This window comes from Mixophyes fleayi, chromosome 3 (genome assembly GCF_038048845.1).
Source record: "Mixophyes fleayi isolate aMixFle1 chromosome 3, aMixFle1.hap1, whole genome shotgun sequence".
Classification (NCBI taxonomy): domain Eukaryota; kingdom Metazoa; phylum Chordata; class Amphibia; order Anura; family Limnodynastidae; genus Mixophyes; species Mixophyes fleayi.
The window spans coordinates 235,306,780-235,329,891 of NC_134404.1; the positions used below are offsets into that span (position 1 = coordinate 235,306,780).

Sequence of the window (23,112 nt, forward strand, 5' to 3'; positions counted from 1 at the left end):
TGAGTGGGTTATCTCAAGTAATTTGTAAAAAGTCAGATAGGGGTTTTCCAAGTCATCCCCTGGTGGACCTTGCCAACATCTACAACCCGAAGAGAGAACACAACTCAAGAGAGGGCACTGTCTTTGAGAAGTTTAGAAGGAGATGAGATTACACAAACAGTGAACTCTACCACTGCTCTTTAATTTCATCATTCTGAGGATTACCTTTGCATTTTCCTGTGTTATATTCCAGGGGGTAAATGTATTAAACTACGTTTTTGTCAAATTGCAGACTTTAGATAACATAATAATAAAAAAGTAAACTTTGAGAAATCTCAGATATAAAGCTTCATTCTACTTGAAACATTTTATTTATCTTTCACAAATACTGCTACTTATTAAAACAACCATAATATGGTTTACCATAAAATATTATATTTTGACGACCATATTTAAAATGGCAATTTTATTAAAGACAAAATCCTGTAAATTTTGCCTTTAATAAAATTACCTTTTTAAATATCACTTTTTTTGGGACAAGATTGGCAATATTGTATTCAGACAAATAGAGGCTGTAGCCTTGCCAAAGGAGGTTCTCCGTTAAACTGAAAATATCCACATATTCCATGCATGTAGATTCATAAACTTACAGGGATTTAAGATGTTTTTGAGAATTCTCTAGAATATTGCTGGTGCTCATATAACCCGAATGTAAGCACTGATATTGGATGAGACCTTACATTTTCAGATATTATACTTTGTAAGCAGTGAACGATGGGTTAAACAAACCTCTTAATCACCTGACAGTCTGACCTTTGTGAACCTAAAAATAAACTGTATTATTATGTAGTTATTATTTAATTTTATTTAGTACCTGATTTTGTTTACCTGCTTTCTACATATTAAAATACATCAATATTTTAAATAGCAGATTACCATAGAACTCAAATTACAATCCACAAATACTAGAACAACAGGTCTCTAAAACAGATCATAATTCAGGGTGAATGATCCTGGCAATTTATCAGTATATATCCATATATGGCACAATTTGAAGGAAACAGGAAAGTGGGATTTGGGGGCAAAATGTCACTGTCCTTTAATAATGTGTTGCACTGAAGTAAAGCGAAGACGATGTTCTACAAAGGTATGTCATTTTGTTTTTATGCTAGACATATTTCCCATGAGATTTGTGGGTGGCTGGGACAGATGTGCTGGACGTGTGGAGATCTACTATAACAATACCTGGGGAACAGTATGTGATGATAACTGGGACATTAATGATGCACATGTTGTATGCAGACAACAAAACTGTGGATCTGCTATTGAAGCTCTACACAATGCATATTTCGGGCAAGGTACCGGGAGAATTATACTTGATAATGTAACATGTACTGGAAGTGAACAATATATTTGGCAGTGTTCTCACAGACAGTGGGGAGATCATGATTGCCGAGCCCATGAAGATGCTGGGGTCATCTGCTCAGGTAAACAAAATTTGCAGGATGTATATTTTACACAATATGTAGTCATAAATATATAGAGAGTTATTTTGTAAGATAGTCCATTTTTATTACTAAATATCCATATAGAACCAAAAAGAAAAGAACTTATTGTGTCCAAGCAGCAACTACCTAAAGTTGGCATTAGGAACACTCTATTTTTCAGTACCATTTTATAATGTGCATATTTATTTTGGGCTCTCATTTAGAATTGGACACATTTGTGCATTGAACTTACACAGGAAAGGACACATGCAAAAAAGAATACTTACTGGTATATGTTGAGTTGAATGGATCTCAAGATGCATTCAACTCTAAAACAATAGTATTAGCGTCAGGCAAAAGTCTGGCTTAAATGTGTACATACTTGCGCCTAACCGCAGCATAGAGATGTAACTTGACAGTTAGTAGTAGAAAATCCATATTACTTTATTTATACACAAGATAATAATGTGAAAACGTGTCATATATACAAGAGGGAATAGTCTTCAATGTTATTAATAAATGTGAAAGTCACATTTTCCATGTAAAATAGAATTAAATAAAAATACATCCAAAACTAATTTTTTATTCCTTTAACAACCCAATAGGAATCTTCTTTTCTGCTGTAGTCCAAAGGGAAATTACAAATAAGTAATGAGAATAGCCGGATGCTATTTAATATGATATAGTTGCAACGCTAATGTTTTAAGTATTATCAGCTGGAAAGGTCAATATGCAATAAGCCAATCAGAAGTAGCTAGAGTGTGCTGTGCATGATCATTATAATACTCATTATCATAATAATTTTGTATTGTTGCATTAGCCCTACAGCACCTGTACGAGATATGCCTCCTAAAAGGTGTGTCCCAGGATGCGTTCACATCTAATTATGTTGCACGTATATGAACATGCCCTTACTTACAATTGCCCAACATCCCATTCTGCCTATCCAGGCACAAATTATTTGATATGGATTCATAGGGTCTCATTTTTGGGACACTTGCACACTACGGAAATATCTTACACAAAACAATTGGCACACGCCCACTCTGAATGAGGTCCTAAATGTGCAGAAATATGCAGTTGTTGACAAAATTGTTGAAATTGGCATGATTTACTCAATCAAGAAAACTTGTATTTTTCCATTTCCATTCTATTCCATTTGAAACAGAATGCTTCGGCTTGAAGGTCCACAGAATTGGGCGGTTATTTAGAACCTTCTGAGTTAGAATTAGATTAGAACAATTGCAGCCATCAGATTTGTATTTTATAAGCAAATTAAAACTGATATTCCATCTGACTACTGCTGATGCTCCTCAAGGAGATTTCTATATGTAATATCTTGTATAAGCTCAATTTTGGTCGTCAGGCACTGTATTGCTGTCAGGAGCAGACTGTACATTGTCCAAATCACCTATACACTTTAGCAAAGCAGTATGTAAATAAACGTATGTTATGTATAAAATACTACTAGTATTAGTAAGTAGTCAGGGTTGGAGTTACATCACTGTATTCTGTAGGTGACAAAGGCTTTGTTCATAATCCTTGGAGCCTCAGGCTCTGTCCCTGTTCACATGCCACATCCGAACAGCTACTCTTTCCTCAAACATTGTAGCTCTTTAGATAACATAATAATAAAAAGTAAACTTTGAGAAATCTCAAATATAAAGCTTCGTTCTACGTGAAACATTTTATTTATCTTTCACAAATACTGCTACTTATTAAAACAACCATAATATGGTTTACCATAAAATATTATATTTGATTGGATATTGCCTCTAAAATGTCAGGAACCAGAAGAGGATACACAACCCATGGACCACCAGAATATTATATCACCCCCATACACAACTTCTCAGCTCCCCCTCAGTTATGTCCCCTCTACCATACACACACACACACACATACAGAATATATATATATATATATATATATATATATATACACACACACAGAGAGAGAGAGAGAGAGAGAGAGACATTCATAGACAGATATATTGATAGATATATTCTGTAAGATAATGACATTGATATCTTTCAGTTTTATTTCAAAGGAAAAAACTATATTACATATTTGTTTTTGCACAGGCTCCAACCCACCAACAGGGATGAACAGAGGTAATGTTATTTAACTAGCTATAATTAGCATTTAGTTTAATGTACATGTGGTTAACAAAAGATTTACCAGTATACATAAAATTAACTTTTGTATATACTTTTATTTCAATATTAATATATGACACTTACAAAGCATACATGCTTCATTTGGTTGAAAGCAAAACATTAATATAATTTAATTATAATGAAGACATATGTTATATGCATATCGTACACTTGCTGACAATAAAATTAAATTAAATGTAATTTTTAAAATAATTCAAACGAAGAAATCCCTAAAAATTTAACGGACAAAATATATTATATTATGATTTATGGCAGAAATTAGTGAACAATATTTATTATGTACAGTATACCACTAAACTACAAATGGCGAACAATATTTTTTGTTCAATTTCATGGATATAACTTTTTTATAGGTAACTGATTACTTTAGGCTATAGGTTAAACAATTGTTTAAAATATAGTACATATAGTACATTATGTTAGGCAGTTTCATTTCACACAACTGATTTAATGCTACAAAACAGATTTTATGTTAAAAATAATTGTTTCAATTTTGTATCATACTTTCATGACAAAATGGATTTTGCGCTGCAATCCTCTCTGATCCATCCATTATCCATTAAAAATAATCAGCAAGTTCCTCACGTCTACATGTAGAAACTCCATTATAACGAGCAGAAGCAGACACAATGACATCACAATTGTGCTAATCCTAGTTGTGTGATATATTGTGTTTGCACTTTCTGACGTACTTAGAAAACATATAGGGCCTGATTCATTAAGGGACGTAAGTCCCATTATGTGCCTTATTTTGTGCAAAATTGCTCTGAGCATGCTCAGAAACGTACTATATGCCAGTGAATGCAAGTGCATGCAATTCATCTTCAAATGCAAATGACACTTATGACAGCCTACAATTTTAAGGGTGGAACGGGGGATGGAAGAGGCATATGCACGTATCCAATATACAGTAAGAACGTGACAAGGCCGAGAGCACAAATATTCATGAGATTCAAGCTCTGGGCATATCTCAGTAGCGTGATTTATAGCGATATCACTTACACCAGCTACAGGTCAGGTGTAAGTGCCGATTGTTAGTGATAGTGGTGCATATGCAAGCCAGAACATGTGTTTGCAATTAAGAGCAACTGTAGTAGGCATTAATGACATCCTAATGTATTTCATTTAAAAAAATATTTTTTTTTCCAATGTCTTTTTAGTAATAATATTATTATTATTATTATTATTATTATTATTATTATTATTATTAACAGGTGTTAATGTATTTGATATTTTTCTGTGCATTCTGATGGATCTTGATATTGAACATATGCAGTGTGTTGTGTGACGGCAAGTGCCATATAGCCAGAACATGCTTATATTCGTAGTCAACAGGAAACGTTTCCCGAGAATCTGTTATACTTGAATATGGACGCATATGCATGCAATTTCCATCCGATTAAAAAACGAATGAGGCCCATAGTGTTGTGAAGTTGCCAATGATTAACTGACGCCTCCTCCCTCTGTTACTTTCATTATAAGGACAGTGAAAAATGTATTTGTTAAAGCAGTCAGGTCCAAAAGTTTGAATAGATTGTATAGTAACCAGTCTACTTTTACTTAATCTGGATTTGAAATGTAAGAAGATAAGGAAGTAACATCTCTAAATATGTTTGCCTACCTGGTAGACATGGCAGGTTTTAACTCCATATGTTATTGTTTCTTTGTTTTTAAACAGATTTCTACCACATAAGCACAGAAACAGAACCAGGTGATCAATATGTAACAGTAAATTTGCTGTAAACAAATATGCAGTTTTATATAACATTCTCCTGGAAAATCTGGTAGAGTTTATTAAATTGCAGTTGTTCCAAGTTGTCAAAAGTAAGCTTTGTTTATATTGGTCCATGAATCTATACATTGATTGAGCTTGGGAATGTACTGTATTGAGAATGACTATAGTAAAAATGTAAGTTAGTTTTTGGCAAAAAAATAATATTTTCACACTAGATTACAAATGACATCAGCCAAAGAAAATATGCTTGTAAGCACAAAAGGGCAAATATCATTTGTTAATAAATAAATATTTCTAATAAATATTAAACTACTTTTTGGTATGTGTAACTATAACTGTAGCTTTTGTACTTTATCTGGTTCTTGCTTGTACATTTCATAAATGTGAACCTACATTTCAATACTGCAAAATCAAGTTATGACAGATCAGTCACATGTATACCCGGCACTTAGCTACAATATCATTTCATAATTTCAATTAAAAATATGTTGATTTATTAAAATTGTATTATATAAGAATTCTAAAACAGCAATGACATAGATAGAGGGGAGGCGGCCATAGAGGGGAGGTGACCATAGAACGGGGAGTGGGAGGAATGGGGCAGGAGGAAGGAGAATAAAAATGGGTCACTGACTAGTAGCATGTAATAGAACAAAGTGATTGGTCCCTATGAAGCGGTCAGTCACAAGAAGCACAGCTGAGTTCAGAGTAAGAGATCCAAGCGTGCACGGGAAGTGGGAAATCCCCCCTAAGTGTGTGCCTGAGTACATCCCTTAATGGCAATGGTATTCCCTGAAGGCAGTGGCCTCTTTCAGCAGGATAATGCACTCTGGTACATTGTAAAAATTGTTTAGGAATGGTTTGAGGAGGAACATGACAAACAGTTCAAGGTGTTGACTTGGCCCCCAAATTCCCGACATCTCAATCCGATCGAGCATTTGTGGGATGTGCTGGAATATAATGTCAGAGTCATGGAGACCTCGCCTCGCAACTTACAGGATTTAAAGGATCTGCTGCTAATGTCTTGGTACCAGGTACCACAGGACACCTTCAGAGGTATTGTGTAGTCCATGCCTTGATGGTCAGAACTGTTTTGGCAACACAAGGTTAGGCAGGTGGTTTTAATGTTGTGGCTAATTTGTGTAAGAAACATAAAGGCAGTTGCCATCACGATGAGTAGAAGAGTCAATCCACTGTGAAAGGCTGATCTCAGGTATGTATCATAATTGTAATGACAATGCCCCAATATCATCACCATCATCATTTATTTATATAGCACCAGCAAATTCGTAGCACTTTACAATTGGGAACAAACATTGATAAGACAATACTGGGTAATACATACAGACAGAGAGGTAAGAGAACCCTGCTTGCAAGCTTACAATTTATAGGACAATGGGAGTTAGAAACACAAGGGCATGTGCTACATCATATTGCACAATGGACCAGCTAGATGGCAAAGGTAAAAGTATTGAGTCGGCTGTGTGTGTTGCAATGTTGGTCAGAGGGTTGTTGTCTTGCGTTAGCAGTGTAGAGGATGGTAATAGGGTAATCTAGGGAAATTAAGATGGTGGTTGAGGAATATCATAACCTTGTCTGATGAGGTGGGTTTTCAATGAACGACTGAAGGTTTGAAGACTAGAGGAAAGTCTTATTGTGCAAGGGAGGGAATTCCACAAAGTGGGTGCAGCCCAAAAAAAGTCCTGTAACCGAGAGTGGAAGGATGTGATGAGAGTGGAAGAGAGACGCAGATCTTGTGCAGAACGGAGGTGTCGAGTTAGGAGATATTTTGAGACAAGTGAAGAAATGTATGTCGGTGCAATTTTGTTGATGGCCTTGTATGTTAGTAGAAGAATTTTATATTGGATTTGTTGAAATACAGGCAGCCAATGTAGAGACTGACAGAGTGGCTAATAACAGGAATAATGGTTAGTAAGGAAAATCAACCTAGCCGCTGCGTGCAGAATAGATTGTAGGGGTTCAAGTCTGACTTTGGGAAGACCAGTAAGGAGGGATTTGCAAAAGTCGATGCGGGAGATGATGAGTGCATGAATTAATGTTTTTGCAGTGTCTTGTGTGAGATATGTGCGTATTCTGGAAATGTTCTTTAGGTGTATGTAACATGATTTAGATATAGAGTTGATGTGGGGAATAAACGACAGTTGTGAATCAAGGATTACACCTAGGCAACGAGCTTGCGGGGTGGGATTTATGGTCATGTTATCAACAGCAATAGAAATGTCAGGCAGGAAGCTACTGTTTTTGGGCGGGAATATTATTAATTCAGTTTTAGAAAGTTTGAGTTTGAGTTGGCGAGAAGACATCTAAGATGAAATGGCAGAAATACAGTCAGTAACGCGAGACAGCACAGATGGTGAAAGATCAGGAGAGGATAGATAGATTTGTGTATCATCCGCATAGAGATGATACTGAAATCTAAAGGACCTTATTAGTTTTCCAAGAGAAGTGGTGTAGATAGAGAATTGCAGAGGACCTAGGAGCCTTGTGGTACTCCAACTGATAAAGAAAGCGGAGCAGAGGTGGATCCAGAGAAATTAACACTGAAAGAGCGATTAGAAAGGTAGGATGAGAACCAGGATAGGACAGTGCCTTCATCAGGTTGTGCATAATTCTCTTATGCCCTTCAAAATCCAGTACGGCTCCTAGGGATTAGAGACTATTGGCAACTACTATATGTGGTTTTATAATTTGCTGGTCCAATATTCCTTAGATCATGTGTTACTCTCAATAGATGCATTTAAATAAACTGCTTGATATATATATACAGTGTGACCCACATAAAAGTATAAGCGTTTAAGTTTCTGCATACTGTACACCCAAAGGTGTAACTGCCGTAGTATCTGGGTTTGCAGTTACTATGGGGTAGCACCTCCGCTGCCAATATAGGTGTATAGGTGCTTTCTTTTTTGGGGGAAGGGGGGATACATGTGGACAGGGCCACCAACAGATATTTCAGGCCCCGGTACAACAACTTTTTGAGGCCATAGTAAACCATTTTGCAAGGGTAGTTAGCATCTCCAGTCATTGGTATAACCCTCAAAGTTAGCATCTCCAGCCCTGGAATTATTTAATTATCTCATTCCATAACATAACATCTTGTATTTTGGATATCAGTGCAATAAGAGGAATATTTCTGCACCTAGCTGTTCCATCAGGGGTAAACGTCTGTAGCTTCCCTATTCCCATAAAAGATAGTCCATGCACTTACCATATAAGCAGTAAAACAATCAGTGCATGATATCCCAAAATGGATGCATTTTTTTAACTTTCAGAAATTACTCCAAATAATGTCTGTTTTGCTGACACTGGCTGTCATTCTTCAAATTGCTGCATTTTTGTGGACTCAAGTGGGAGTCTGGCAAAATGACTTGCGAGAGAAATGGATTTGCTGATCCTAAGCAGCTGAAACTTGTCTAGGGGCCAGTGACTGGAAGGAAGAGAACAGCTGAAAGAAGCAGACACTGGTAGAAGCAGAGTTCAATGGAGGGTAAATTCTGGAGTTATGGATACTTGGCACTTCCATAACTTTACCTGCCTACTTTGGACCTAGTCACTATTGTATTTTTCACTGCTGTCAGTGACCTCAGCCCTCTTCTCACACATTCATGGCCACAATGGTGTTTGTTCACAAACACACCTCCTGGTAATTGGCAAACAATCCCTGCTCACACAGCTTGAAATTTGCATATCTCTCCTTTCCGCTCACACATATTATGTCTGGGAACCATTGCTGCTTCCAAGTGTTTCTTGTGATTGGGCTACATGGCATGATATAGTGCTGGTGGCATTTCTGTGCTGTGTTTTGATGGGTTAATTGCTGTATATGCTTGTATTTGGGAACTGATATATAGAGGCATTATATATATATTATAAACTAACACTAGCTGGTGATCAAGTAAATATAATTATTACCATATTTTCGCAATAGTTTGAGACTTTTTGTATTTTGATTAGTGACATCTTAAATAAAATAGTGGGAACAATAACATGCAAAAAATGAACATGACAATATCATATTGACTGACTTATGTAAAATCATTTTCTTGTGTTTTTCACTCTTCATTGTGTGAACCTCTTATTTTGTTTCAGCAAGTAACCCTATCCGACTTGTGAATGGCTTGGACAGATGTGCTGGACGTGTGGAGATCTACTATAACAATGCCTGGGGAACAGTATGTGATGATATCTGGGACATTAATGATGCACATGTTGTATGCAGGCAGCTGAATTGTGGATACGGAGTTTCAGCTCTACAAAGTGCATATTTTGGGCAAGGTACTGGGAGTATTCTTCTGGATGACGTGAGATGTACTGGACATGAACAGTATCTTTCACAATGTCCTCATCGTGGATGGGGATCTCATGATTGTGGGCACCAGGAAGATGCAGGTGTCATCTGCTCAGGTATGTCACTGTTTCTCTGAATATTTTACGTCAGTTTGCTATATATTTTGTCTATTGTGCATACAGAAAGTTAATTCATGTTAAAATAATAATAATAATAATATTAATAACAATAATACAAGATAATGTAGCACTGAGCAATTAGATGTGAGGATAAGAAATTGAACCCCCATCTGCACCCCTCTAACTTCTGACTTTTGTAAAAATACACCCAACCCTCTCATTTTTCCAGGCTCTAAATATCTCCACTGTTCATATTTTATAACATAATTATGAGTGAGGAGGTTTTGAAGTGATTTAAAATTTAGCTTGGCATTTATGATTCAAATCCTGTTATTCACCCAGTACTTCTAGAGGTGCAAACGATCTTAATTATTTAATAAACCGCTCCACTTTTCACTAATTTTTCCCCAATCTAATAGCACTCACAACATCCATTATGTGCTTCCTTTATGTAATGTCAATATACACATGAATCATCCATCAGGTTGTGTCAGAGTTATTAGGAAAACATATGTACCAGGATATGATCACCATCAAGCATTTGTGTCAGATACTGAGTTGGCCAACTCTGTTGTATTACCATAGCTTGTTTGTAGCTACTGCTTAGAAGTGATGTCATTTATAGGTCAATGCAGCTTTACAGCTTAAATTTAGAATTTGACTGGAGTTTGGAATGTATGAACAGATAATGCATAAGGTTAAAGACCGACAAACTTTCAGTTTTTGAGATTTGGCTAATATTACATTAATATTCTTTTTTTTCAATGTGACATAGGACTTGGTAGGATGACATGGGTCAGACAATTATATAACCTTTAAAGAGCAGATATCTTTAAAACAAATGATCACATATAATGAACTGGAAGGCAGCTAATGGTAGCGTAGTGACCCACAAATAGTAATCATGCTCACATAGATCATCTAAGGTAGGAAGAGAGACCCTGATGAGATGCCAAAGTAATATGAACATTAGGTATAATGTATCTATCACTTCATATTTCCCACATACGTTGATCCTCTGTTTGGCGTAAATAATCTATTTCCAAATAGTCAGAAGTAATGTACAGATGTAAAAAAACTTTGATTAATATCAAACAAGCTAACAAAATTACAATTTAGCATCAATTTAATTGCTGTATTTTAGTATATGTAAAATTCACTGATCATAAACTTTTACTTTCAGACTCTCACAATGCAGGCCCGGTTACACCCACAGGTAAACCACAAAACAAACTTATTCATTTTCCTTGTATCATTTTTCAAATTAAGGTATAATAGAGATCACAATAGTTTTAAAACTAATCCTCTGCAAAACCACTACAACCACTATAGTAACAATTAATGGCCTGAAATAGAGTCGGATGCAATTTACACTAATTTGCACAGTATTCCAAGTCAAACAGATTGTTAGATCCGTGCAACTCAGAATACTATGCAAATTACACAAACACACCTCTTTATCTGCCTTATGGGCTGGTGTGCATTATACACTTAAGTGTATCAGTCACAGCAACCCTGTAAAGCAGCTTACTGAATAAATAAACTAATGTAAAAAATAAAATTGTGCTTCTCCCCCGCAAACAGCACAAGAGTTGGTTAAGCTGTTTGGGAGGGGGAGCACACCTTTTTGTTAAATTTAATCTTTTTTTTATTTATTTTTTAATACTGCAACGTCTGTTGAACCAGCAGAAAGCACCCGCAAAAGATACATATTCTAGAGACCTATCTGCAGCTGCTTTCAACTCAACATAGCATGTAAAGAGCGTGAATACGCCTTTTCATTGCTGGGCTCACCGACTACGTTCCACCTCTCTAAGCGCAGAGAAGTGCAAGAGGGAGATCAGACTCAATCTGAATGAAAACTGAGACAGATCCTTGGTTAAAAGTGCTTTTTGCACTGTTCAGTTGGACTTGCATCCGACTCTACATCAGGCTCTAAGTGTTTAAACAAGAAAAATAACAATAGTAGTAATAATAAACAGTGTACTTTGCATGATTATAATTATTAGTGACTCATGAAACATGTACAATGTCTGTTTCCTACAGCAGGATTAAGGGCATCTTGTAGTTTCCCCACTGTTGTGGAACTACAAGTCCCAGCCAAAGGGATTTCTTTACTTATTTTTACTTATTAGTGTATATTTCTGAAAAAATTGACAGTATGTTACAGGCGTAGGCAAACTTTGGCAAAATTTCTCCAGCTGCTGTATATAGTATAGTATATAGTAAAGTCAGTGGCGGAACTACCATTGGTGTAGCAGGTGAGGTGCACCGGGGCCCATGTAGATAATGGGGCCCACTGTGCGGGGAACTAGCAATCTGTGGACCTCGGTTCCCTCCTCCTCGCTTCCCTGCACTGGGGCCCACGGCTCGCTAGTTCCGCCTCTGAGTATAATGTATATACTTTTCTCCACATACTTGAATTTAAGATTCCAGCATCCTAGATATTATTATAAGTATGGGAGTCCCATCCACTGTGACCACAATGCCATTAGTACTGTTACCTCCTCAAGCAATGCACATTATCAAATGGAATGTTACCAGCGGTCACAGTGGATGGGCTCCAATAATAGTAGTCAGTCATAATAAGAAAGGTGGCATATTCTGTTCAGGTAAGTGTTAAAGCAAAGGGGTAATTTTCCTGAGCCACGATTTATTGTTCCACAAATCAGATGCATTTTTCAGATCCAAACCGCAGTATTTGCTATCCTGTGCTTTGGAGACTGAAAACTCAAACCGCATCCAATGTTTTCTAAACCCCTAAACCACATGTGGTTCAGGATGGTAGGGTAGTGACCAATAAATAGTAATCATGCTCATATAGATTATCTGAGGTAGGAAGAGAGACCCTGATGAGATGTCAAAGTAATATGAACATTAGGTAAAATGTATCTATCACTCCATTTTACCCACATAGGTGGATCCTCTGTTTGGTGTAAATGCTCTAGTCCAGATAGTCAGAAGTAATGAACAGATATTGTAGAAAATATTTGATTAATATCAAACAAGCTAAATAAATTACAATTTAGCATCAATATAATTGCTGTGTTTTAGTATCTGTAAATTTCACTGACCATAAGCTTCTACTTTCAGACTCTTACAATACAGGCCTGGAAATAGCTACAGGTAAACAATAAAACAAACGTATTACTTTTCTTCAAGCAATGCACATTATAAAATAGAATGTTACCAGCCGTCACAGAGGATGGGCTCCAATAATAGTAATGGTAATAAGAATTCTGGCATATTCTGTTCAGGTAGACGCTCATTGATTTCACAAAGCAACAAAGGGGTCATTGCACTAAGCCATTGTTTATTTTTCCACAAATCAGATGCATTTTTTAGAGCCAAACGAAAGCTTTGCTATCCTGTGGTTTGGAGACTGAAAACTCAAACCACATTAAATGTGCTGTGTTTTATAAACCCCTAAACCTCATATAGTTCAGGTGAAATCACATAGTAAAACTGGATGTGAAACATCTGTTTATATCCTTTCCATTTTCTAAAAGCCCAGCCTAATAAGCATCAGGCCCAGTGCTCTAGGTGAGAACCTGATAAAATGATGATAGGATAGGGTCCCTTCTGGTACCCCTGGCCAGTGGGTATAGAGGTTACACACAGGGCCGCCATCAGGGGGGTATGGCCGTTACAGCTGGGAGGGGCCCAGACAGACTAGGGGGCTAGACTGGGCCCCTTAGTCTGACCGACCGGCTCCCTAAGTCTCTGCGATGCGGTGGCTCCCAGGCCCTGATAGGCTGGGAGCGTACGGCATGATGATGTCATCATTGTGCGCTGCGTGCCCAGTCTATCAGTGACTGGGAGCCACCACATTGCAGAGAGGGGACAGAAGACAGGTGGCCAGGCAACAAGATAAGTGAAGTAGAGCATTTATATGGGGAAGGTGGCGGGCATATACCAGTAAAGGGGAGGGGAGGGCCGGAGCATTTAATAGGGTAGGGGGGGCCGGATCATTGCATTGCTAGATAAATTGTTGATATGGGCATTGCTGAATGTAGCGTCATGTAATTAGACATTACTAGATAAATTAATATATAAGGGCATTACTGAGTAAAGTCATATATATGGGCACTGCTGGTATGACCATACTGAGGCACAGTTCTCATACTTACATAGGGCACTGCTGGTGTGATCGTGTATCCGTACTGCTTGTAACATCATGGATGGGCACTACTGATATAATGTGTATATGATGGCACTGTTGATAATATTGTAAGGTTTAGTTCATGAAAAGACTTGGTGATTGGAAGAGAGGGTTCCAAACTGCTATCCCAGCAAGGGCCCCATTTGTTTTTTGTTGGGCTCTGAGCCTTATGTTATATTATTTAGATTTTTTAAATGTCTCCATAACTTTCACTAAATGCTGTGACATTCGGATCGCAGTGTACTGGATTTGGAGAGACTTCGAGCCGTTGTTCTCATTATTTATATATTCTCATATCAACATGCATGCTGGTTGGTCTTCTTGTCTCTACCAGGTTTTGTTATTGTCTACAAATTTCTGAGTCACTTGTGTCCAGGGCTGCCATCAGGGGGGTATGGCCGGTATAGCTGTGAGGAGCGCAGACAGACTATTGGACCCTGCCAGATAATTAGTACTGGGCCCCACAGATTCTGATGGCAGCCCTGGTTACAAATGCTCAGATTCTCCAACTAGGTTAGACATACCGGGCCTGAGTCATTAAGGAAGGTAAGGCAAAAATACTGGCTGTTTTTTTCATGTAGCACACACATACTTGATAGCTTTATTTTCACACTGAAGTTGTTCTAGGACATGCCCTACTCCAACTATAAATCTACCCCACATATTAAATTTACCTCCACACTAATGCAACATGGTTTTGCCAAAGGTGCAAAGTTACTCCTTCTCAATGCAATGCTCTCCTTAATGACTCAGATCCACTGACTGATTAATATATAAAGATCAATTGTAGTATAGTGTAGCTTCTCTCATATTTTTCTAATTTTTTTTACTTGTTTAACCATATTATATCCACAGCACCTCTCTCTCTCTCTCTCTCTTTCTCAAGAAATGTGATCTTTCACCTTGGAATTATTGTTGGTGCCAGATGAGGTGTTTTAAGTGTGTCAGAAATTGCTTATTTCCTGGGATTTTTGTGCACAGTCTCTAGCGTTTAAAGAAAAAAAAAAGCATCCAGTGAGTGGCAGTTTTGTGTGCAAACATGTCTTGTTATTGAGAGAGGTTAGAGGAGAATGGCCAGACTGGATCACACTGACAGGAAAGAGGCAGTTTCTTTTATTAGTCTGTTGGTTAGTTACCTGAAAATCCTGTGATTTATAGGACATGTGCACACATGCAGTTTAGTCCTCCATCCATTATCAGATGTTGAAGGATTGTGGAGGGACAAAAAACAGCAGCCAATGTACTTCACTTTATGTTATGTGAGCTATGTACATGGACTTTTGTCTGTCTGTCCATGTTTGTAATTGGTACCCCAGTCTCCAAAAAAAATATGGGCTGAGTTTAAAATTCTGTAATGCACCCACCACTTTTAGTAGTTCAACCTTTTGTATTGCAAGAGTTTTGTTCCAGAAAATGATCACTATCAATCATTTGTGTAAGGTGCTGAGATGGTCATCACTGGTATATTTCCATGGCTTGTTTGTAGCTACTTTTAGAGCATACCAACTGATCAACAAATTGCAATACAACACAACACTGCTTTTAACAGTGGTTTCATTTGAAGTGCTGCTGTTAACAGGTCAATGTAGCTTTATATAATGATTTTAGAATTTGACTAGCATTATGGATATGAACATATATCATACATAAGATTAAAGGTTGCTAAAGGTACAGAATTTGAGATTTGGCTGATAATACATTAATATTATTTTTTTCAATATGACATAGGACTTGATAGAATGGCATGAGACAAACAATGCAAATAACCTTTAAAAAGGAGATAGCTATCTTTAAAACAAATTATCACTTGTGATCAGCTGGAAGGCGGCTAATGGTAGCGTAGTGACCCACAAATAGTAATCATGCTCACATAGATTAGGACTTGAGACCCTGATGAGATGTCATATTAATATGAACATTAGGTAATATTTAGCTATCACTTCATATTACCCATATAGGTTGATCCTCTGTTTGGTATAAATGATCTAGTCAAGAAAATCAGAAGTAATGTAAAGATATTGTAGATAATCTTTGATTAATATCAAGCAAGCTAAATAAATTACAATATGGCATCAATATAATTGCTGTATTTTAGTATCTGTAAATTCCACTGATCATAAACTTCTACTTTCAGACTCTCATAATGCAGACCTGGCTACAACTACAGGTAAACCACAAAACAAACTTATTAATTTTCCGGCTACTATTTTTTAAATTAAAGGTATAATAGAGATCACAATAGTTGTAAAACTAATCCTTTGCAAAGCCACTACAACCACCATAGTAACAATTAAGTGTATTAATAATAAAAAATAACAATAGTAGTAATAATAAATCGTGTGCTTTGAATGACTATTATTATTATTATTATTATTATTATTGAATCATGTAAAATGTACAATGTTTTTTTTCCTACAGCAGTAACTTGTATGGATTTCTTTAGTTATTTTTATTTATTAGACAGTGTTTTTTCTGAAATATTTGACAGTATGATTCAGGCATAGGTACATTTTGGCAGTTTTTCTCCAGCTGTTGAATATGCTATAGTGTAGTGTTGTATAGTGTATATATTTTGCACAACAGCTGTATATAACACACACTTGAACAGAAAACACTAGCATCCTTGCTATGATTAGAAATATGGGAGCCACATCCACTGTAACCACAATGCCATTGGTACTGGTACTTTCTCAAACAATGCACTTTATCAAATAGATTGTTACCAGCAGTCACAAGGGATGGGCTTCGACAAGTGCTCGAAATTAGGCAGTATTTGCCTGTATGACATAACGGCACTTCCCTCCCACTTCATTTCAAAAGCATAATGCGGAAGGAAGAGTTACCTGAAAATCCTATGATTTGTGGAATATTTACACACAGGTGTTTTAGTCCTCCATCCAATATCAGAAGTTGACAGATTGTGGATGGGCGAAAAACAGCAACCAACATACTTCAATCTATTTTATGTGAGCTAAGTTATTTTTGCCTGTCCATGTTTATTTTTTTATTTGTTTTGGGACCCCAGTCTGTAAAAGTTATGCTAACAAAGATATGTGCTTGCTACTTTTTCTATTACTTACTGGCTTGCTTTTACAGTGGTACATTAATTCAGAGTGCATATCTGATAAGAATAGTTGTTTCATCTCTAGCATAATTTGATAAAGCTTTTCATTTATATGTTGATACTGAATCTAACCATTTTTAGTTTCAGAAGCTTTTCAAACAACAACAGCAACAGGTAAGAAAATATAATGAAATTGAAACGTTTGTAGTTCCAACCACTTGTATATTGGGAGCTGCTATAGTTATAGGACATTCACCCTCCGAACATTAGTATTAGAAAAGGAATTTAACCAAGCAATACACTTTATGGTCTAGGAGTAATGTGTTGATTTAATTTAAAGTAAAAAGAGAATGGATAATTGCAATGTTTAAAATTTTACATATGCTGTAATTTTAATCATTTTTGCATTTTATTTTTAAATTTTTATTTTTATTTTACAGAAACAATAGTCCAAACAGGAACAGATACAGGTATTATGTTTTACAAATCACTATTTTAAAAGAAAACAAAATTGTATTTTAAGCAGCATTTAAACATCATTGAGTTACATTTAATAAGGAATGAAAAAAGAGGGTTCCTGTCAACTTGCATGAAATCACAACGGCCCTTAGAATTAATGATATTAAAAATTATGGGCCTGATTCATTAAGGATCTCAAATGAAGAGGATACTCATTTCAGTCTCCTGGACAAAACCATGTTACAATGGAAGGGGTGCAAATAAGTGTTCTGTTTTACACATAAGTTAAATACTGACTGTTTTTTCTTGTAACACACAAATATTTGATAGCTTATTTGTACACTGAAATTTAAAGTTGATATTTCTGTGTTACATGAAAAAACAGTCAGTAGTTAACTTATGTGTAAAACAGAACACTTATTTGCACCCCTTCCATTGTAACATGGTTTTGTCCAGGAGACTGAAATGAGAATCCTCTTCATTTAAGAACCTTAATGAATCAGGCCCAATATTCCTTTTGTTAATAATAAACAATTTAAAGTAAGAACATGTGCAAATATTCATCACATACATGCAGAACGTTTCTAGAGGTTTTGGTTAATCATTTCTTGTGTGGGCCCAATATTACCACATGTGACCATTATTGGTTTGATATCGATTGGAACAACCTAAAAGTATTAAACTGTTTAATTTAAATAAATAAACTCAAAGAATGTTATTATACATGTTAAGTACTTTACACCTTTGTGTTTCATAATATAGACTATTTTTTTATCATTTGAGATTGGTCTTTAGTAAATTAAAATGGGAAGTTTAAAATATAAAAGACAAGGGACTTGAGCACAAGCAATGTGAATACAAGTGAGTTGTAAGATCACTTTATTGCTTTTACACTGTTGTAATGGTCAAAACAAATACATTAATTTGTCAAGATAACATCTTTGAAAAGCAGTACATTACCTTGTCCTAAATGATGGGAGGATCAGGATCTTCCTTAATCAGAACAATGTAATTATAATTATTCACTGGTTTGTGCCAATATTGTTAAAAAAAATTCAAATGGAGAAGGAACAACCTGGATGGCTTTTCTGAATTTTTGTTGAGCTGCAGATCTTTTCAACCAAGAAAAGTCTTTGATTTTAACCAACTCAGAGCTGGAATTATGAATGCCTTTCAATATGTTGTCTTTTAATAATTCTGGTGCCTAAGATAAAGCAAGCACAAAGGAAACAAGCAAACAAGTGTTTTAAAAATTGCAAAGTACAAAGGTAAAAAAATTGAAGTTACAATTTTGGGAGCCCCATCATCTATGATCACAATGCCATATGTTCTCTTCCTAAGCAATGCATGTTATCAAGTAGAATGTTACAAGAGCCTTGCCTTAGTTTATGATGATAGCTGAGTCATCAATTATACATATTTTATATGCAGACAATTAGTGCATATTCCACTGCAGCTTTACAAAGTGCACATTTCAAACAAGATTCTGGTCACATTCTACTCGATAAGGTGCATTCCTTGGAAAGAGAACAGTCTGTCACAGAGGACTGGAATCCCATCATTGAAACAATAATGAGGTTGCTGATGTTTTCTGTTCAGGAATATTCTCAATAACTTCATAATAACTTCAAAAGGAGAACAATAAAATATATTAAACTGGGGTGTATGTTATTTTTTAAAATATATGTTTCCTAATGGATGCAGAATTAACAATATTATTAAACATTAAAATAAGGATATTTACTGGAATTTAAACCAATATTTATGCCACTTCTGTGTTTTATAACAATGTTTTTTAAATGAGTCAGTAATAAAATAACTGGCATGATGATGCACTTATTTTAGAAAATATTGCTTACTTCTACAATTTAAGGTTCAGCATCTGCTATTCCCATTTCTATTCCTGTAGTCCTTCCCGTGTTTTATTTTATTTTGTTTATATCCTCATAGTCAGATGCTGGGTACAGAGATTACAGGCGCACATAATTCTCCCAACAGGCTAGACGTAGTGAATGATTAATATATAAAGAAAAAGTGTTACATAGTATAATATTTCTAACATTGCTAGCGAGACAGAATGCTAATCCACTGTGCCACTGTGCTCTAATGTTAGATCTATACCTATAGCATGTGACTATTTTGTTGAAATACAGAGTTTTATTATATTTTGTAGAAATTGGGTAATGTGACTATACTATTAACCATGTCAAGCCACACCTCTACTCTATACTTGTTGCTCCTGATGTAAAACTGGCGCTTTATGCTTGTGTTGTGGAGCTGTATAGATCATGGCTAATTTAGAGTATTTTTTTGTGTATTGATGATCTATGTCTCCTCTCACCTGGAAAGGTGGAACATGAGCGGACAGTGGCTGCCAAGCGTAGTCTGAGTATAGAAAGTACATAATTTAAAAACATTAGATGTGGATGCATTCGCAGATACGCCTTCTAGGAGGTATATGTCTTGTGCCTACTGGAGGGTTAATGCAGCAATAGGGCAATGATGATTAACACTATCAGCAGCACTATCTAGCAGATTCTGATTGGCTGATGAGCATATCAGCATTGTGATTGCTGATGACATATAAACACATCCAGCTGATACAGCTGGATTTAATTTATTTGCATTGCTATATTATATGAATTTGCAGTCATCGTTCACATTACTTAATTGACATTTCGATTTGGACTAAAATTTCCATTTGATTTTGAAAGGGGAAAGTGGAACATTTGCATTTATTAATAAAACTATCAAGACAATATTCCCTTTTGTATTACATTAATGTCTTGTGTACAAATAGGTAACACCAGGGAACAGATGGGCAATTTTCTGTTGCTTAATCAAATTTAATCATGACCCTTTATTCATAATAGTTTGTGACTTTTTAACTATTTGTTAGTGGCACGCTAAGCGAAATGATAGGAGCAACACCATGCATAAAATGAACACAACAGTGCTTAATTTCCTTATTTTCTGTGTACTCTATATTCTGCAATTTTGAATCCTCTATTAACATAGAGTCTGTTACTTTGTTTTAGGAAGTAACCCTATCCGGCTTGTGAATGGCACAGACAGATGTGCTGGACGTGTGGAGATCTACTATAGCAATGCCTGGGGAACAGTATGTGATGATAGTTGGGATATCAATGATGCACATGTTGTATGCAGGCAGCTGAATTGTGGATATGGAGTTTCAGCTCTACAAAATGCATATTTTGGGCAAGGTTCTGGGAGTATTTTTCTGGATGAAGTGCGCTGTTCTGGATATGAACAGTATCTGTCCCAATGTCCTCACCATGGATGGGGCTCTCATAATTGTAGGCACCATGAAGATGCAGGTGTCATTTGCTCAGGTATGCCAGTGTTTTTCTAAATATATATATATTTTTTCAAATTATTTGTATTGTTAACACTCTGAAGCACTGCCATGCATCCTGATTGAGGAGGTTTGGATGTTGTCTGAAATCTAGCTTGGGAGATAGAATGGGGTACGGGGCTTTTTGTTATTACAGCAACAAATTAGCAAAATCATTACTAGAGAACAAATAAAATGTCAAAGAAACAGGTTTACAAAGGGGTTTTCCTTAGATGAACAGCAAAGGAAGCACCAGGAAAACAGACTAGTTAGTAAATATTTCCCTCAACAAGTATATGCCTCATAAACTATAGATCAAGGTACAATTCCTGGAATTCATCAAGCACTTTTAGTAGTGCATTCTAAGTAATTAATTTGAATGGTTCCACTTTTCACTCATTTTCCTTTATCAACCCATTTTATTTATTAATCATCATAACATTCAATCAATGCTTCAAATATGCAACTTTTATCCAAGTATGAATCAGTCATCCGGTTGTGTCAGAGTCATGATTTAGACTATTGAATCGCAATATGATCACCATAATACTTTGTGCTGAGTTGGTGGTTGCTTATGCATTTCTATAGATTAATCATCTGTTCACTATCTTTACATCACTTAGTAAAAGGAGCTGCTACTGCTTTATCTAGGTGCCATGGAATATTCAATAGTACATGAACACATTTTTTTCACAAACTTGCAAAATACATGGCTTAAATGACTTTTACTTTTTCTATGCATTTCTTATGAGTCAATGCCATGTATCCTGATTGAGGAGGTTTGGATGTCCGCTGATTTGTATCTTGGGAGATAGAATGGGGTACTGGTATTTTTTTGTCATTGCAGCAACAAATTAAAGCAATCATTATCAGAGAACAAATAAAAGGTCAGGGACACAGGTTCACAAAGGCGTTATCCTTAGATGAACAGGATGAGATTTTTTGAAAATGAACATTATCTGGTCAATGTCCTCATAATGGATGCGGCTCTCATAACTGTGTGCACCAGGAAAATGCAAGTGTCATCTGCTAATGTATGCCACTGTTGCTCTGAATATTTTAGTAATAAGATCATACATATATGTCTGTTGTACATACAAGAAGGCAATGCATATAATAATAATATTAATAATAATAATAATAATAATAATAATAATAGTAATAATAATAATACAAAATTAAGTTGTATTCATTGATATGATGTGAGGGAAAACACTTGAACCTAGTGTATCAACCCCTTTAATCTCTTACTCTAGTAAAAATACATTTATGCCTCCCCCAAACATCTCATTGTTTTAAGCTCCAATTTCTCTACTCTCCTCCTATTTAAATGTCCAACTTAACACATTTAGCAACAGAATTATGAGTGAGGAGGTTTGTATTTCACTGGAAATGTAGCTTGCAAGGTGTTATGAAGCAATAAATATCACAGAGCAAAGTAAAGGTAAGGGACACATGTTCAAATAGGTTGTTACCCTCAGGAGTGCTGGAAAGGAAATGCTGGCATTAGGGGCTAAATTGTAAAAATTGTCATCAACAACATTTTCACCAAAATGTCATTGTGTCAGGTGCTGAGCTTGTGGTCACTGATGTATGTGTTCATCTTATTTGTCTGTTCACCAACATTATATGACATAGCAATGGCAGCTATTGCTTAAATAGATTTACACAAGAGCATGGCAAGTATTCTCTACATTGCAGTACAACACATAGATAATCTCAGGTGGGAATAGAGACCACCTTGAAGTAGAAGTATTGGCAATGGGTAAAATGTATCTATCACTTAATTTTAATCATGTAACTCAAAATATTGTTTGACAGATATGATCTAGTGCAGATAATCAGAAGTAATGTACAGGCATTGTAGAAAATATTTAATATCAAACAAGGTAAATTAATTACACTTTAAAATTGATCTGATTGATGTATTTTACTACCTAAAACTCACTAATTATAAACTTTCACTTTTAGACGCTCAGAACCCATCCCCGGATGTGCCCACAGGTAAGCCACAAAATGAATGTACTAATTTTTCATGTATTAAATTTCAAATTAAAGGAACGAAAGAGGTTCTGCAGCGACAGATTAATATTTCTGATAGTGCTTCCATCATTGGTTTCCACATGTGTCCCCTGGCTTCTAAACAACGCACAGGTGCAAAATTTATATAGGTGTCAATAGCCAAAGCAAATCATTTAGGTACCTGTGCATCCATCTGTATATTCACAAAGCATGTCTTATAGGTGAAAGTTGATGAAAGACC

The 23,112-nt window shown here is 35.9% G+C and overlaps 1 protein-coding gene across 1 annotated transcript in view; it reads left to right on the forward strand.

Annotated features, from left to right (window-relative positions):
* The first annotated feature begins 1,162 nt into the window (after positions 1–1,162).
* Positions 1,163–23,112, forward strand: part of DMBT1 (deleted in malignant brain tumors 1) — an 85,473-nt gene continuing 63,523 nt past the window's right edge. Inside the window, exons 1-3 of the mRNA XM_075200940.1 lie at positions 1,163–1,466; positions 9,492–9,806; positions 20,533–20,847. Of these exons, the coding sequence (XP_075057041.1) occupies positions 1,163–1,466; positions 9,492–9,806; positions 20,533–20,847 (934 nt within the window). The remainder of the gene's footprint in view (positions 1,467–9,491; positions 9,807–20,532; positions 20,848–23,112) is intronic.